This window comes from Camelus ferus, chromosome 13 (assembly GCF_009834535.1).
Source record: "Camelus ferus isolate YT-003-E chromosome 13, BCGSAC_Cfer_1.0, whole genome shotgun sequence".
Lineage (NCBI taxonomy): Eukaryota > Metazoa > Chordata > Mammalia > Artiodactyla > Camelidae > Camelus > Camelus ferus.
The window spans coordinates 1,612,381-1,628,411 of NC_045708.1; the positions used below are offsets into that span (position 1 = coordinate 1,612,381).

Genomic DNA, 16,031 nt, shown 5'->3' on the forward strand with positions numbered 1-16,031 from the left:
CGGGCCAGACCCTCCCGGCCACCGGGCCCTCCCTGGGAAGGGACCCCCCCCCCATCTCCGGGGAGGCCGAGCATCCAGAGATGTCGAGGGGCTCGAGGTAGAAGGTCCAGTGGGTGTCTGGAGATTTTCTTTGTGACAATTTTAAGCAAAACAAACAGGAAAAAAGAGAGAGAGAGACAAGGAACAGGGTGGTTTCAAACTGCTTTCCGATTTCACACCGTCTCTTCCTGGCGGGAGGCTGCAGCTGAGAATGCGCTCCGGGCGGCGGGCTGGGCGCGGCGCTGCAGCTGCTCGCAGGATCAGGTGTTCTTGGGAACCCGGCTCGCTGGCCGCCCCGCGTCTCTTGGCTGCTGAGCAAAGCTGCCCTGGGACAGGGGAGCCGTCTCTGCCCGCCCCAGCCTCCGTGCTGACCGCGCACTCGGAAGCCTCGTGCCCACATCTCCGAGGACACGAGACCTCCTTCCTCCTTCCTCCGGGTGACAGTGTCTGCCCTGGGCCAGGGGGCAACGTGCTTCTTCTGCAGAGGACCAGGCAGTGAACACGGCCGGCTGTCTGTGGTTTTACTTTCACAATCCTTTAAACACGGAATGGCTCTCTTAGCTCACGAGCTGAACGGACACCGGCCACAGGCTGGATCTGCCCCGCTGACCCCACCAGGGGCCAGAGGCCAGGCCGCCGGGGGGCCCTCTGCCCACGAGGCTACCCCCCGCCCTCCACAAGGGCTTTGCGGCTGAGCCTGGGCGGTCGTTACCTCCTCGCAGCAGCAGCAGCCCTGTGTTCTTGGGAAGCAGCCTGGGTCCCACGCCCGTTCTCATCTCCCTCGTCGCTAGGTCGCTGTGGGCAGTGTGGGCGCCGCCTCTGTTCCAATGCGTTTGCCGCCAGTTTGCAGATGAGGGAGTCGACGCTGGCTAGCAAGGGTGCAGGGGTTAGCCAAGGCGGCTCTGAGCCGGGGTTCTCTGTGCTGCCCTGTGAGGGCCCCTGAGCGAGGAGGGTCCCGCCAACGCCCCGTGTCAGCCAGGAAGCCCCGAGAAGCATCCCCCGGGGCAGGCAGCCCGGGGCATGCCCGAGCCTGGGAAGTCCCTCGGCTGCGTTGTCAACGTGACTGCCCCTGAGCTGGAAAGGCAGGAGGCGGCCCACGGAGTTTGCTTGGGAATCCGAGGCGGAGTGGGGGTGGGTGGGCCGGCCAAGCTTCGTGGGTTCAACCTGCCTCCCTCCCCGAGGGCCAGTCCGGGCCCCCGGGGCTCCTGGCTGCAGGGGCTGCTCTCCTCTTGAACCCAAACCCTCAGAAGGGAGCTCTGGCACCAGATGCCGGGGCATGGAGGCTGCAAGATTCCAAAGCTGCCCATTTTCCACAGCGGATCAGCGCGGAATTCCTCGACACAGCTGTTGCTGTAATTGGGTCCCATTAGGAAAGTGTGCGGTCTTGTTCGGGGCCCTCTGCCCCCCACCGCCCCCGCGCACGGTGGTCTCGAGTTAGCAGGGCAGCTGTGACCAAAGCCTGCGCGCTCAGCTCTGCCGCACTGTCTCCTCCCTACAGATTGGAAACATTCCTTGTGGGAGACACAGCACAGCTCCTTTCCCTCGTCTTTCCCTCCCGCCCCCTCGCCGCCCTCCCCCCTCCCCCAGCCCCGCTTGATGCTCCAAATGGAACCAGTTCTGGGGAGGCTGCGTGACCTGACGCCTCTGGGCACGGACCCACGGGAATCCCGGCTCTGCCACTTCCCAGCTGTGTGCCGCTGGGTGAGGAACTCAGCCTCTCTGAGCTCAGCGTTCCGGAGGGCAAGTGGGGATTACTAGAAGGTTATCGTGAGCTGAATGCAAGGACTCAGAGGAGACTTCGGCAGGGCTGACAGTCACTGGCACTATGGTCATTGCTAATTTATTGTAACCAGAAGTGGAAACAGTGTATCTCTGGCTTCACCGGCTTGCACATGAGCAGACCCCCGAAGTGAGAGCCCACTAGCATCTGCGGAGGGAGCAAGTGGAATAATGGAAAGATGAGAACCAGAGGCCGGAATTTTATCAGAAAGGCCTCGGTCCCCCAGGGCGTTGCCCCACAGGCACAGTGACCACTGGTTGTGCCTTTTCACTTTGTGTCACTTCTCTGTCCCTGGAAAGTGCCGCTCACGTTGTGAAGAGAATTCGCATTCACCTCTGCGCTGAAGCGCAGGGGCACGATCTCTGACCCTCCACCTTCAGGCTGTTAAAGGTTACCCCAAACCCCAGAGGTGGCGGTGGGAACTCACAGCCCAGGAAGAGCCCGAGTCCCGGGGGGTTGTGGGGGGGGGGTCAGGTTCCAGCCTCAGCCCAGTCGCGCACGCGCACACACCCCACCCCCGCCCCCCTTGGCTCTCTGGGCTTTCAGACTCGTGTGTGGCAAGCAGCCTTGGCTGGAGATCTATGACCCCTTCTTATTCACTTATGATTATTAAGGATCATCTTAACAAACAAGTTATCGATGAGCCGGGTCAAGGTGAAGTGCATTAATATGACTCTGTCAATGTGCAGGTTATTTCTATAACGAGAAAGGGCTGAGCATGAAAGACAGATGCGTGTGTAGAACCACTAACTGACCTGTGATTTATTTCCCCCCTTGGGAGACACCGAGGTGCAAAGGCACCAGGCTGCAGGGTCCCGGGAGCAGCTTCTCTGGACCGGCTGTCGTCAAGGTGTCCGGGGGGTCTGTGTCCGGGGCGGTCTGAAGGTCCAGGAGCCATCACGCACGGCCCGCGGGAGTCCTCCGGCATGAGGACAGCAGGGAAGTTGGTCCCGCGTGCGGCTGACACTTGCGATGAATGAGCCATGTTCTGGGGCCGCAGAAGGGTTGGCTGCACAGGGACATATGGCTTTCAGAACATGAAAGAACGTTCTAGGAAACCCAGCGGGCACGTGTTAAGGCCGTCCTGTCTCCAGCCCCCGAGTGGCTGCTGGAGAGTGGGGACATGGACCTGTCAGCCCCCTTTATTTGTCCTGGCAGAGCCAGGAGCCCTCGGTTCTCCGGAGCTCTCACGAGGGCTCCCCCTTGGCTGGGGGACTTCCCACATCCCCCGTTAGCTCACCTGGTGCCCCGGGGGTGTGCTGGACTCTAGACGGGACCCAGAACGGGGCACCTGGGGGGACTGGTGACAGTTGTGGTGATTTTCTCTTCCGGGGTCTCATCCCTGATGCATCTTCCTCTGGGCCGGCCCGGGTGCCTGTCACCTGGGCTCCTGGGACGGAGGTCATTCTGTGCTCCAGCCCAGACAGTGCCTGGCAGTGGGGATGCTGCACCCGTGTCCAGGGCGCTGGTGCAGGACATGCAGGAGGGGTGGCCTTCTGGCATCAGGGATCAGGAGGGGTAGCCCCCACACGTCCTCCTCCAGGCCGTGCGACCCCAAAGGAGACGGTGAGCCCTGTGCCCATCAGACATTGGTGTCTGATCTCTAGCCTGGGGTGCAGACACCCGGAGAGCAGGAGGGAAGGAGACGGGGGGCAGTGGGTTATGTCCCTGGGAGTCTTGCCAGGCTCACCAACTTTCAACACCAAGTTCGCAGCCCGGAAAATGTGGCTTTTCTTCTGGGTCGGCCCCCGGGACCCTTCTGCAGGGCTGAGACCTCCCTAGTACTCACGGTCCCTTCCAGCTCTTGGCTTTCTCTGCTCTCACCCAAACCCTCAGAAGGGGACTCTGGCACCAGACCCAGAAACACGCAGCTCTGCAGAACTTTCCCCCGGTTTCCGGGGCGTGCGTGTCCAGTGCCTGGAACCGGCTATTGCGAGGCCCCTGGATGCACCAGTCGCTCCCCTTCTAAGGCGGAAAGTTATAGCTTGTCACAAGTCATTGACTGGACGTGCCACATGTCACCCTGCTCTTCTGATTTACAAGCACTTCCTTTGGGGACATCAATCTTCCAGAAGCAGGAGGAGGAAGCTGGCCACCAAGGCCAGGTGCGACCCTGGACATGCATCTCCCGGGACAAGGATCTGCGGGTACCGTCCAGGGCTCAGTCTTCAGCTCGCCGCCGGCAGGGGAGAGGCGGGGGGGCCCGTGCCAGGCTGCCAATGTGCGCGTGGACCCGGCGGCGCTCCCTCACCGGTCTGGGCCACGAGCCTGCTGTCCTGTGCCCGGGAGCTCAGCTGGACACGGAGCCCCCCACTGGGACCAATCTAGGAGGGCAGGGGCTCCCAGGCCGGGTCAGGGCTGGACCCAGGACACCCCACTCAGAAAGTGCTCAGGAAGGGCTGAGCAGTGTCTTCTAGGGGCAGGGGCTCTGAGACCCGGAGCTGCCCAGTGTGTGAGGGAGTTCGTCAGAGCTAGGGGTGGCCGGCACTCTCTTCTCTCTTGAAAAGGATCGCCCTGGGGGTGGGCAATCTAGGGAGAGGGGATCCTTGCAGACAATCCCCCAGACAGCTGCCATCCCCAGGGAGGATGGCCAGCCCAAGCGCTGTCCCCAAGCCCGCCCCTGTCCCCATGGGATCAGACACAGGGGACGGGCGAGGTCACTGCAGGGGCAGGCTGAAGGGGCCGCCCCGTGCCTTCCTGTTGCCTGTGGCACAGCCCCAGAGCGGCCTGGGTGGGCTGCGGCCCAGGCCGGGAGCTGGCGGCAGTGAGAAGTGGGACCCCCACCCAGACAGCTCTGAGGAGCCTGTGACCCCGGGTCAAGGACGGGGACTTGCCGTCTGCCGGGGGCATTGGCGATGAGGTTGGCTAAGGTTCTGAGCTGTTAACCAGGTGGCTTGTGGGCTGGGGGAGCTGGGGAGCCCCAGGCTGTTGGCACGGCCCTTATTTCCCGGCGTCCTTTGTCAGCAAGACGCACGCACGGTTGCAGCGAGAACTCTGTTCCATCAGATGCCTGGGTGACCTGCATCGGAGGCCAGGCAGGCCCACACCTGCGCTGCCTTCAGTCTCTCCTTGGCAAAGGGGCTGACAGGCCTGCCCCGATCTGTGCCCCTGCCCCGCCGGCCCCGCTCACCACGGTCCCCGAGGGCCAGCAGCCTCAGAGGACGCCAGCGGGGTGCGGTGGGAGGCTGCGCTCCCTCTCTGTGCCTCTCTCACCTAACGGTGACCCCGCCCGTCCTCACAGGCTTGTCCCGGGTTTTGGTGCTTCGCGTGAGCCCAGAGCCCGGAGCAGCACCCACTTGGCCCTCTGTCCTCCGACACTTCAGCGTTGTTCCCTGGGCGACCTCTGACAGCTCCCCAGCTAATGGAGGGGAACCAGGGCCACAGCCTGAGCCCTGCCCCCGGGGCCCACCGTGCGCACCGGCACGCGGGCCAACAGGGGAGACGCCCGTGTTCTCCGCAGGGCGGACCCCTGACTCCAGCCAGCTGGGGACCAGGGCTTATATGAGGCTGCCCTGCCCCGCCATGTCCTGCAGGCCCTCCTTCCTCCCCTGCTCTCCACCGGCCCCCACCCACCCATCTCGCCAGCACCAGCATCCCTGCTCACCCTCAGAGGCAAATCGAACCCCGCCCAGCCCATGAGGATGCCCCGCTGGGCCCCGGGGGCCTTTCCAAACCTGCCTGTCTCTTCTGTCTTCTGGGCCGGCTCCCCAGCCCCCGCCCACCTCTGCCCACCTCCACCCCTACTTTCTGCTTCAGCACTCCCGCTCCCAGAAGCTCCCAGACCCCTTGCTCCGTGGTCTCAGCCGGAGTCTATGGGGCCCCTTCTGTGTTCGTGGTCGTGTTGCTGAAGGAGCGGGCGGGTTTGAAGCAGCTGATACCGGAGTCAGCACAGCTTCAAGGCACCTTCCACGGAGCAGCGCAGGCACAGGGCACTCAAAGGCCGGTTCTGCAACGAGGCTGGGCAGGAGGCCCGGGACAGACAGGGCCGGAAACCCGGGGAGAAGCCTCGGGGGCAGGAATCCGTTCACTCACTCCGCCGTTCACTCTGCAGAAGGGCCGGCGCGGGCACCCGCACCCCCGGGCCAGGCAGGGTGTCCAGCCGAGGGGCGCGTGCCACGCCGAGAGCAGCCAGCGGACACAGTGTTCTCGGCACGTCCGTCCACAGGCAAACCGTGCCCGGTGAGCTGGGTCCGGGCAGGGCCGTGCTGGCCAGAAAAGCCGTCTGCACCTCGTTAGCTCCTGCAGCCTCACCCCCAGGAGTCAAGAGAGACAGAGGCGCCCGCTCCCAGGGCAGAGGTCTAGCGGAGGAGCATCTGGGAGAAGCAGGGGTGAGTCTAGATAAAAACCTTGCATGAGGCCCTGGAGGCCGAGTGACCTGTGGCTTCTTGTCGACCAAAGAAAAAGCTGGGAAGCTGGGACGTGGCTGTCCCTCACGCAGGTCTGCTTCCTCCCGTGGGACCCCGGGTGGGCTCCTAGGAAGGAGCATGGACCCTGACTTCGGGGTCCCAGGCAGGAGGCTTGGGCGATGCCTGGGGGGCCAGGAGGGGAGGGGCGGGGAGGGGCGGGGCGGGGAGGGAGGGCAGGCGAAGATGTCGGGCTGGGAATGTCAACAGCGTGCGGAGACCTCTGTGCGTTTCAGGACGGGCCCTCTGAAGGAGCCTGGGTCCTTTTTCGTGCCGTACTTGACTGTGTAAATATTTTTCTTAGGAGTCAAGAGAGAGTCTGCATTCATTGGGTAAGATCTCACTTGAAAGAACTGAGACGGATCTGTTTAGGCACAAAAGCTAAAAACACTGTCCAAGGCGCCTTTCAAAAAAATCATTTCTGTAGCTCAAACACAGCCAGGCTGAGGGTTTTTTTTTTTTTTTTTAATGCAAAAAATAAATAAATATTCCCCGCTCCCAGTTGAGAGCTCAAGAGTTTGTGTCAACACCATTGGAGCCTTTGCTTTGGGAGCCAGAGTGGGCCCGGCCGGTGACGCTGCCCTCACGGTTCCTGGCAGAGCTGCCAGCGGGACCGGCACCCAGCCCGCCCGGCCCGGCCAGGGGAGGGCCCTCACCTGGGAGGGTCTGGCTGGGGCTCAGGTGCGAGTCCTGGTCAGGAAGGCTGGCATGTGGCTTCTTTCCACCGGATGCACCCCCAGCGGCCTCCCGGGGCCTCCAGTGTCAGGAGGCCGGGACACGGGACGCCCAGCAGCTCTTTGACCTTCGCCCCGTCCCTCTGACTCCCGAGCCTCCGCTTCCCGTCTGTAAAGCCGGCCTGGTGGCAGCAGTCGCCCAGACGGGGCTGTGGTGAGATGGTGCGGGGACACGCCTTCACGGGGCCTGGACGCACCCCCTGTGCCCCCCAGAAGGACTGCCCATCACCATCGTCCTGCGCCGTCACCACGTCACTGCCACAGTTACACCAGGGACAGTGACCGTCATGGTAGGACTCCGATCCGGTCGGAGACTCAGCCCGAGAAGCATTCTTTAATAAGCGCCTCCTCCCAGAGGGGCCACGGGCAGGGGCTGAGGAGCTGGACATGGCGCGGCCCTGGGAGCCGCGGTGGGAGCTCCCTGGGCCCGTGGGAGGACACAGCTCAGCTGGGTGTAGATCCCTCCTGAGGGGGCAGGCTGTGTGGGGTCCACAGCCGCTGACCTCCAGGGGTCACCGTCTCAGCCTTGACCTGCCAGCTCAGACTGCGTCCCGCAGTGTCCAGAGGTCAGGAGGGTGCGGCTCAGAGCCGGGCTGGCATGGGGGCGGCTCTCCACCATGCCCTGGGGCCCCAGCCCCGCTCCCAGGACAACCCTGGGCCGTGACCGGCCCGGACAGCCCTGGCGCTGCCCATGGGGGCCTTTTCAAGGGAGGGGCCTTGGAACCAGCTTTCAGCCCCCTCTGGACCCAGACACTGGGCTTTGGGTGGAAAAGGCAGCTTCAGCGGTGGACAGGAGAGGGTCAGACAGAGGTGCGGGCTTGAAGGCCCAGAGTAAGAGGTCAGCAAATGAGGGCGCTTGGTGACCTCTCAGACCACAGGCCAGGCTTCTCTCTGGTTTTGGGAGCTGCGTGGCAGGGCCCCGTCTGGGCTTCCTCCTGGAGGTATGTTTTCAGATGCTTCAATAACAGATGACTTGGAAGGGAGAGAAACCTTCTGGGACGCATCTGTGACACCAAGCAGAAAGCCTGGCGCCCTCGGGGGACACGCCAGAGCTCCAGAGCTGTGAGCGAATGGACGTCTGTGTGTGTCTCCTCTGGGCGGACTTCTTGGAGAACAGAGGGTATTTATTTTAAGAGTCGAAAAAGATGTTTTGAGCAACCCCACTTAGCTCAGTCCTGGCATGGAGACCCACAAGAGAAGCAAATGCTGGAGGGCAAACCTCGCTTTTTTGGCTAAACCGCTTAATCAAAACACACCTAATACTTCTGCCGGTGCGGAGACGGGGTTGAGCGCAGAGGCGGCCGTTGCCAACGGCCGGCCGGCCCGCGGCGCGCATGCTGAGGACTCAGCGAGCAAAATAAAGAGGGTTTTCAGCAAAGCGGTGGCTCTGGCAAGAGGAAGGCCAGGACAGAGGCTCCAGAAGGGGCGCACGGGGCGGGTGTTGGCCCGAGGTCAGCAGTGGGGAAGAGCAGAGGTAACGCCCTGCACACCTGCGTCGGCGGGCTGTTAAGTCGGGGCAGGTAGAGATGCTGCGGGAACAGGCAGCCCCAGAACCCGACCCTGCCCCACCCCCAGGAGGTTGCTTCTTTCTTCAGAGTTGTTGGCGGAGGGCTAGGCTGCCCCTAGACAGGGGTGTCCGTCCCACTGGGCTTGACGCCCCCACCGCTCCCTGCATCCCGTGACCGGGAGACCTTGTGTCCTGCTCGCCGTGGTCCTACAGCTGTGCTTCAGGCCAGCTGCACCGCTCCCCCCAACCCCCGCCCGACCGATGCCCACGGCTGTGTGGTCTCTCTTGCTTGTTGTGTTGTGCTGGCGTCTCGACCTGTTAGGGGCAGCGTGGTTTGAATGTCCACGTCCACAGCTCCTCTGACCACAGGCTCCTGGGTGGGGTGGGCGGAGGCCGTCACTGAACCTGGGGCACGGACCTCGCCGGACTCTTCCGGGAGGGAAAGAAGGGCCTTGATGCGGCATGACCGGTCCCATTTGGCCACTTCACAGCAGCTGACGGAGGACAGTGGCTCTGAGCACCCTCAGCCCGTGTCCTCTGGGACAGTGGGGCTGGGTGAACGGCTGTCTTAAAGGACAACGGAGAGCAGGGGGGAGGGCCGTGTGGTGCTTGTGATGTGCCCGCTGGCCAGGCTCTGCCTGGAAAGTTTCTCCTGCTGGTTTTTGATCACGGGTTTCTGGGTAAATTGGGAGTGGTCTGTGTGGGTGACTCGGACGCAGGGCCTGGAGCCAGGGGGGACGCAGGGCCTGGAGCCGGGGGGACGTAGGGCCTGGAGCCGGGGGGACGCAGGGCCTGGAGCCAGGGGGGACGCGGGGGCCTGGAGCCGGGGGGACGTAGGGCCTGGAGCCGGGGGGACGTAGGGCCTGGAGCCAGGGGGGACGCGGGGCCGGAGCCGGGGGGGGGACGCGGGGCCTGGAGGGGGGGGCCGGGTGGGGGACACGGGGCCTGGAGCCGGGGGGACGTAGGGCCTGGAGCCAGGGGGGACGCAGGGCCTGGAGCCAGGGGGGGACGCGGCGCCTGGAGCCAGGGGGGACGCAGGGCCTGGAGCCAGGGGGGACGCAGGGCCTCGAGCTGAGGGGACGCAGCCCGCTCGTCTTCAGAGAGAGGGGCTGAAGGGGGAGCAGAGAACGAAGGAGGCCAGGGTCCCCCAAGTCACAGTGAAGATGAACTGGCCAGGAGCTGACTGGCGTGGCACAAATTCCAACGAAGGGGCTGCGGGCGGGGGCGGCTCCCACAGGGGCCGGCAGAGGGTGCTGGGGGCAGAAGGCCTCCCGCTGGCTCTCCCACAGAGATGGCTCACACCTCAGGCGGAGGGGACCTGGGCTCTGGAACCTATCTCCCCACGGACACGGGAGGCCGTCCCTTCCAACCAGGATTGGGGGGGGTGGCGCCCAGGAGGCCAGGTCCTGCCCCTGTGCGCCTCTCTTGGGACACCAGGGAGACGAGAGAGAACCTTCCTCCACGATGCTGCCCGCGACAGGCAGAGCTGGGAAGGCCCGGCTCTGGTTTCCGCTCAGCCTTTGACTCACATCAGGTCCACGGCGGTTTTTATGCTGGTGGAGGCTCAGCTGCAGTGTGGACAGCGGTGGAGGCTCGCCAGCCCGTCTCCCTGCCTCTCGGGAGCCGTACGGGGTCAGGGTGTCCGGGGGCCCAGGGGTGCTGGAGCCGAAGCAGGCAGATTGTGCCCAAGGATGAGCCCAGAGCTTGCTGCCAGCGCAGCCCGGAGCCCCCTTGTCTCCCCGAGGCAGCTTCTCCCGGTTCCGAAATCGGTGACCGGCGCTGTCGGCGATCAGAGGCATAGCCGGCGTGGGCACGTGACCAGCCGGGCCGGCCGAGAAGGCCAGCTCGCCCCCTTCCTCAGGACAGTCTGTGCGCAGCGTGCTTGCCAGGGCTTCGTGGCCCCTGCACCTGGGCCGGAGGGTCCCTGGAGCCCCTTCCCTGGAGCCGTCCCCGCGGCAGAGTCGCTGGACGTGGCGTCCCCCGGGTCGTGAGACCCGGCCCTCAGATGGCAGGCGCTGGGTGGGCCTCCTCTGTCCGTCTCGCGGGGCAGGACCCGGGAGGGGCCGCTCCAGCGGGTGCACCCCTTCTGTGCTTTTGCGCCGTGTCCTGGGGCTGTGCTGCTTTGAAAAATCAAAGCACAGATTTATCCCTCTGGCTCAAGCTCCCCTCCTAAGGGACAGGCTGGTGAACCACAGAGCTCAGGGCCCATGGTGACTCCCCATCTGCCTCCTGGGGAGCATGGCCCCTCCTGGGGAGCACAGCCCCTCCTGGGGAGCACGGCCCCTCCCCTCCTGAGGAGCACAGCCCCTCCTGGGGGGCGCAGCCCCTCCCCTCCTAGGGAGCACGGCCCCTCCTGGGGAGCGCGGCCCCTCCTGGGCACTGCAGGTTTTCCTGGGATCTCTTGCCTCCTGTCCCGGCACTGACTGAGCCTCCGGCCAGCCCTCTTGGCTCTGGGTTTGGGAGTGAAAATCAGACAGGCAAGGGGGCAGCCCGTCTGCTGCAGAGCTCAGCCCCCAGCGTCTGAGGGCACCTCGTCTCCCCTACGGCCTGTCCAGCCCAGGCCCGGCGGGAACCGTGCACCTGGCAACCGGGTCTCTCCCAGGGAGACCTTCCCAGTGTCTCTGTTGGTCCCTCTTCTGCCTCATTCTCTGTTTTCACTGCTAGTCGCATTCCAAACCACAATTTCAGAATCTATTAAAAGAAACATAAAATCCCCAATTGGTTAGAATTCTCAACATTTAAAAATATGACTTATTGTTATTACAGCTGAGCCCGGGCAGCTCCGCCAGCGTTTTGGAACTCAGCGTCCTGGCCCGCTGACCCGGCCTGCGTGGGCACCGGCGGGCACTCTCCTCCACGCTTGTCATTTGAAAAGGCAATCCTGTCATTTTAAGAGGAGGAGAAACAAGGCCGCTGGATTCGACTCCACGTCTCATTTCATTTTTCGAATACTAGGTTCCGCCTTGGTTTCTCTTCCTGTGGAAACGGCACGGCCGTGTGTCTCCATGTCTGTGCACCGCGCTTGTGATCCAGAAGGGAAAACCCGTTTACACAGCTAATTTGTCGGCTTGCTTAGCTCAGAGAGCGCTCCGGGACCTGCCGCTGAAGTGCCACCCCTCTGGAGTGGAACTTGCTGGTTTTTAGGAGACGCCAGCCAGGCAAAATGCTACATCTCTCCAGAGCTGAGCCAAGGAGAGCTCTGAGTTGAAACAGTCGGGTGGAAGAAAGATCCAGGATGGCTGGCACGTTCTTTCCTCACTGTCCCAAGCCAGTGTCCGTGGGCAGAGGGGAGAGCAGGCATCCTGCGCGGCCCACTGCCCGCTGCTGGGGGAGGGGCGCACCCTGGGCACGTGCGTGACGCTGAAGCCACTGCTTCTCTGCCTTGGCCTGATTTCCTTTGAGAAGCCTCCTCCAAAACCCACAGAGAAATGTCCCTTGCCCTGGGGTCGGGGATAAAGAACAAGCTAGAAATGGTGCCACCTCTGATTTTCCAGAACAGCAGAAGCCAACATATGGTGTCAGCTCCCCTCCCTGCCTGTCCGTCCCCCATCCCTTGCCCCTTCCCCATCCACGGCCTGGCCTCAGGCAGCAGTGCAGGGATGCAGCTGACCTCTGCCCTCTGCTCTGGCCTCCACCACGTCTCTCCCTGTGGCTGGTGTGGCCGAGTCCCAGGCTGAGCCCGCTTGCTCCCCTGAGCTCTGCCTCCCACGCTGGGCTGTGAGCCCCACGCAGGCCGGGCGGTGCGTCTTCCTGCTCCCCCGCGGGCGGCACAGCACACACGCCCAGTCACCTCCAAATACAGGCCACTCGGTCGCGGCAGAACTCGGAAGTAACAGAGGCTGTCAGAGGAGTCCAGCGTCTTCGTGGCCCCATCGCACCGTTTCTAACAATATGTGGGGCGGGCACTCAGGCCCCTACGAGTGGACCTGTTCCCAGTCACTATGGGACGAGGCTGAGCCACACGAGGTGGCTTCCTTCCCCACAAGGGCCCAGCTGCCTTCCCGGAGGACAACGTCCCTGTGCAACAAACGGGGAGGCCAAGGACCCCTGTTCTCAAGAGGGCTTTGGTTCACGTTGAGCTAGCCCCACCCTCACCATCTCGGAGGACGTCTGCCACCCCCACGACGTAGGACTTGAGAACTGCACTTTGTCGGACACTAACAACCCCTTTCCAAATTGTTTTGCAGCAAATGCTGACGGACGGGGAGGTGTCGTCGCAGGAGGGCTGCATCCAGAAGGTAGGAGAGCCGGCTTGACCCTTCTCCCCTCCGTCGCTGGGCGCCCCCGAGGGCGGCGTGACCGAGGCCGGTCGAGCACGCGCAGAGCGGCGTTTTCCGAGCGGCCCGGGTGGCTGCTGTTCTCACGGTGCGGCAGGTGGGGGCTTCCGTCTCGGAGCCATCTGAGCTCGGGGGAGCGAGGCGAGCCACTTACCCGTGGGAGTGCTTCTGGCCGGGCAGACGCATGGAAAGGAGAGTCACAGGTTGCGTTTATTTACCTGTCTTCACCGGGTACTCACAGGAAAGAATGCAGAGGAGAAAAGACACAACGGGCTGCGGACTCAGCAAAGCCTTTCACTGGTCTCAGCCTCCTCGCAGGGCTCAGGCGTGGCGCTCAGTGAGCAGACCGCCAGGTGAAAGGCAGTGTCGACGTGGGCGCCGTCCCCTGGTGATGGATGCTAGCGGGTTGACAAACGTTGGCTCTAACAGGTCCCGAGAGTGAACCAGACCCAGAAAAACGCACACATCTGCAGAGGCGAGCACACACTCCAGGCAGGCACGTTCCTGCGCGTGCACGCTGCGGGCTACGTGGCCAGCAGGGGGATCAGGCGCAGAAATCGGCTCCAAAACCCAGAGGCCATTCCTCAGACAGAGCTCGGTGTCCAGAGAATTCGGGCCGTCCACGCACACTCACGTGCATGTACACACACACGTGCACACGGACACGTACAGACACACACACCCCGTAGCTGCTGCGGGGTTTTGCATCTTCCAGCAGAATTAGAACAGCATTTTCTCTCCAGGCATCAAGGCTTCAAAGCGCCACCCAGACTAAGCGGAGCGAGCCAGAGCCCCCGTGCTGCCGGACGGCGGCGGGAGCACGGCCGGGCGGCCGTGCCGCCGGTCAGCCCCGCGCTTCCGCATGGCAGGTGCTGCCGCCTCAGTGTCAGTGCCCGGAGCTGCGCTCATGGGGGTGCTGCCCTCTCTCCCGGGGGTGGGGGCTCAGAGACACCTTTAGTTTGCCTTCCTGTCACCCTGAAGTTTCCTTTTTAGGCCTGGAAGTGAAAAGGAAGCCATTTGCTGGTTCTGCCAAACTTTGTGACTTTCCCCCGGCGCCTGGCTGGATGGTTAGGTGTCTGGGGGAACTTGGCATCTGGGGGGACCTGTGTGTAAGGGAAGGGGGCCTGCCCTTCTCACCAAGTTCAACCCCAGAGACAAGATTCTGGAGAAATCCGTGCAATGGGGGACGTCGTCTGACCCTGTGGTGACCTCCTGAAAGGGTGACCTCTGGCAGGGGTGACCCTCTGACCTCGTTCGTCTTCGTAACGGTGATCTGCATCTGGCCCTGGTGCGACCCTTTTGTCTGAGCAGACGCTGAGACAAGGGCGCCCCGCCCCTGAGTACCGTCCAGACCCCCACCCCCCCTGCACCCCGCCATCCCTCCCGTCCTGGTCTCCCCTGTGTTCCCTGCTGAGCCACACAGCCCGCGTCACTCTCCCCCGCCACCCCGCTCCAGTCTCTGCGTTCCCGAGTCCTCCTCCTCCCTGCGCGCCTGCCACGGCCCCTGTCCCCGCGGCTCCCCCGCAGGTGCGCTGCGCTGCCCCGCGCTCTGGTGGCACTGAGACTGTGGCCGCTCGCCCAGGTGTGCACCCCGGCTGCACCTGCGTGTCCCCCAAAGTCACTTTGTCTGAGGTCCGCTGCCTCGCCCTCTGTGCCGGGACCCCTGGGACTGCTCACCCAGCAGACTGACTCTATTTAGTCTCTGTTTACTTAGAGGGGAAGCCCGGGGCTCCTGGAGAGCAAACATCTGCGGGAGATAATCTAGTGAGTTGTCCATCCATCACTCGGGTCGCCTGGCTCCCTGGAGAGCCCGCCGGAGCCTGTAATAAAAAGGCCGGGCGAAGAGGCTTTGGGGACAAATAAAGAGCCGTGTTAAGGGCCTGCTGAAAATGGATGGAAGACATTATAAGGCTCAATGGCCGTCTTATCAAAATCCAATAGGATAGACATTTGGCAAAAGGCTTAAATTTATTCTTTGACTTTCTGGAGGGCTTGAATTTATCCATTAACAAGAGTGTAGTCCACCCGGGGAGATGGTATCTGCTGAAAGAATTTTGATTCAATCTCTTTGGCGATACGGAAGGGGAAGCCCCAGGCCCCCAGCGGCCGCCCCATTGTCTTGCTTTATCTTGTTTTCTTTGACCGTCTTGAAAAGGAAGGACGTGTTAATACAGTACACGGAGGGAAGTGACCTTTTTTCTTTTATTTCTTTTTCGTCTCCGTCTTTCTCTGCCCGTGCCGCCTCCGCACCTCCAACACATAAATCCATCAGGGAATTCGCATCAGTGGGGCTGGGATCGGAACCCGGGAAGGTGCCCCTTCAGACGCTTCGCAGACCGTGGCCGGCCCAGCACGCGCGGCAGGCCAGGGGTGGGGAGGCCCGAGGCTTCGAAGGAGACTCAGAAATAAATTGAGTTCGCAAAGCCCTGGTGCTGAGGACGGAACATGATGTTTCCATAAATCTCTCCCTGTTATTACGTACAAAACGCTACAGGTCATGAAAGTCATCTGATAGCTTCGCCTGGCGTTGTCCAAGCAGGGTGATTGATTGATAATTATGATAATTTGTGAAATGATTATTTGGATGTTAGGACCACAGCCTGTCCCACTGACAAAATGCCTCTGGGAACGGGCGCCCCCGGTCTCTTGGGGCCCCCCGGGGAGGCTGGGGGGCTGCTGAAGGATGAGCCGGGGGAGCGCCAGGGGGTTGGAGAGGACTCGGACGGGCAGCCGCCGAGTGTCTTTTGTGCAGCAGTGACTTGAGAAGCCTGCACAGCTCCCCGAGCTCTAAGCGAGGCTGCAGCCAGCTGTGCCTTGCAGGCTCCGGGCCGAGTCCTGGCCTCACGGGCGAGTTAAGCCCAGCACACACCGCGGACCCAGGCGTCTGTGATCGGTGTCTCCTTCTGTGGTTTATTTCCTTTGCATTACTTTTCCCCTGGAGGACGAGGAGCTGTGAGCGTGCGTGGCGGCCAGCTGGTCTCACGGGGACCAGAACAAGCATGGTTGTCCCTGCCGTGGTTTGCTTGTGTCGGCGAGGTTAGTTGTTAGAAATCTTTGCTTTTCCTCTCTCCCTCCCCGCCAGCAACACTCAGGGGCCGCCAAGGTGCTGCAGCGTACCTACAATTCGCTTTATTCCGGAAAAGTCACAGCAGAGCCCCCCCCCCCGCCCTAAGAGCCCTGCCCTCCCAATTAATAATTTGCATGTGAGATCGGTTATGTCTTTATGAAATCAAAGTGTGTTTAGCTGCCTCGGAGACAGTGCTGAGTTGATTTTGATAATCTCAGGCTGAA

At 62.7% G+C, this 16,031-nt stretch overlaps 1 protein-coding gene across 3 annotated transcripts in view; it reads left to right on the forward strand.

The window, feature by feature from the left end:
- Positions 1-16,031, forward strand: part of PRDM16 (PR/SET domain 16) — a 310,820-nt gene that overhangs the window by 143,195 nt on the left and 151,594 nt on the right. For all 3 annotated transcript variants that reach the window (XM_032494990.1, XM_032494992.1, XM_032494991.1), the window contains exon 3: positions 12,651-12,701. In XM_032494990.1, the coding sequence (XP_032350881.1) occupies positions 12,651-12,701 (51 nt within the window). The remainder of the gene's footprint in view (positions 1-12,650; positions 12,702-16,031) is intronic.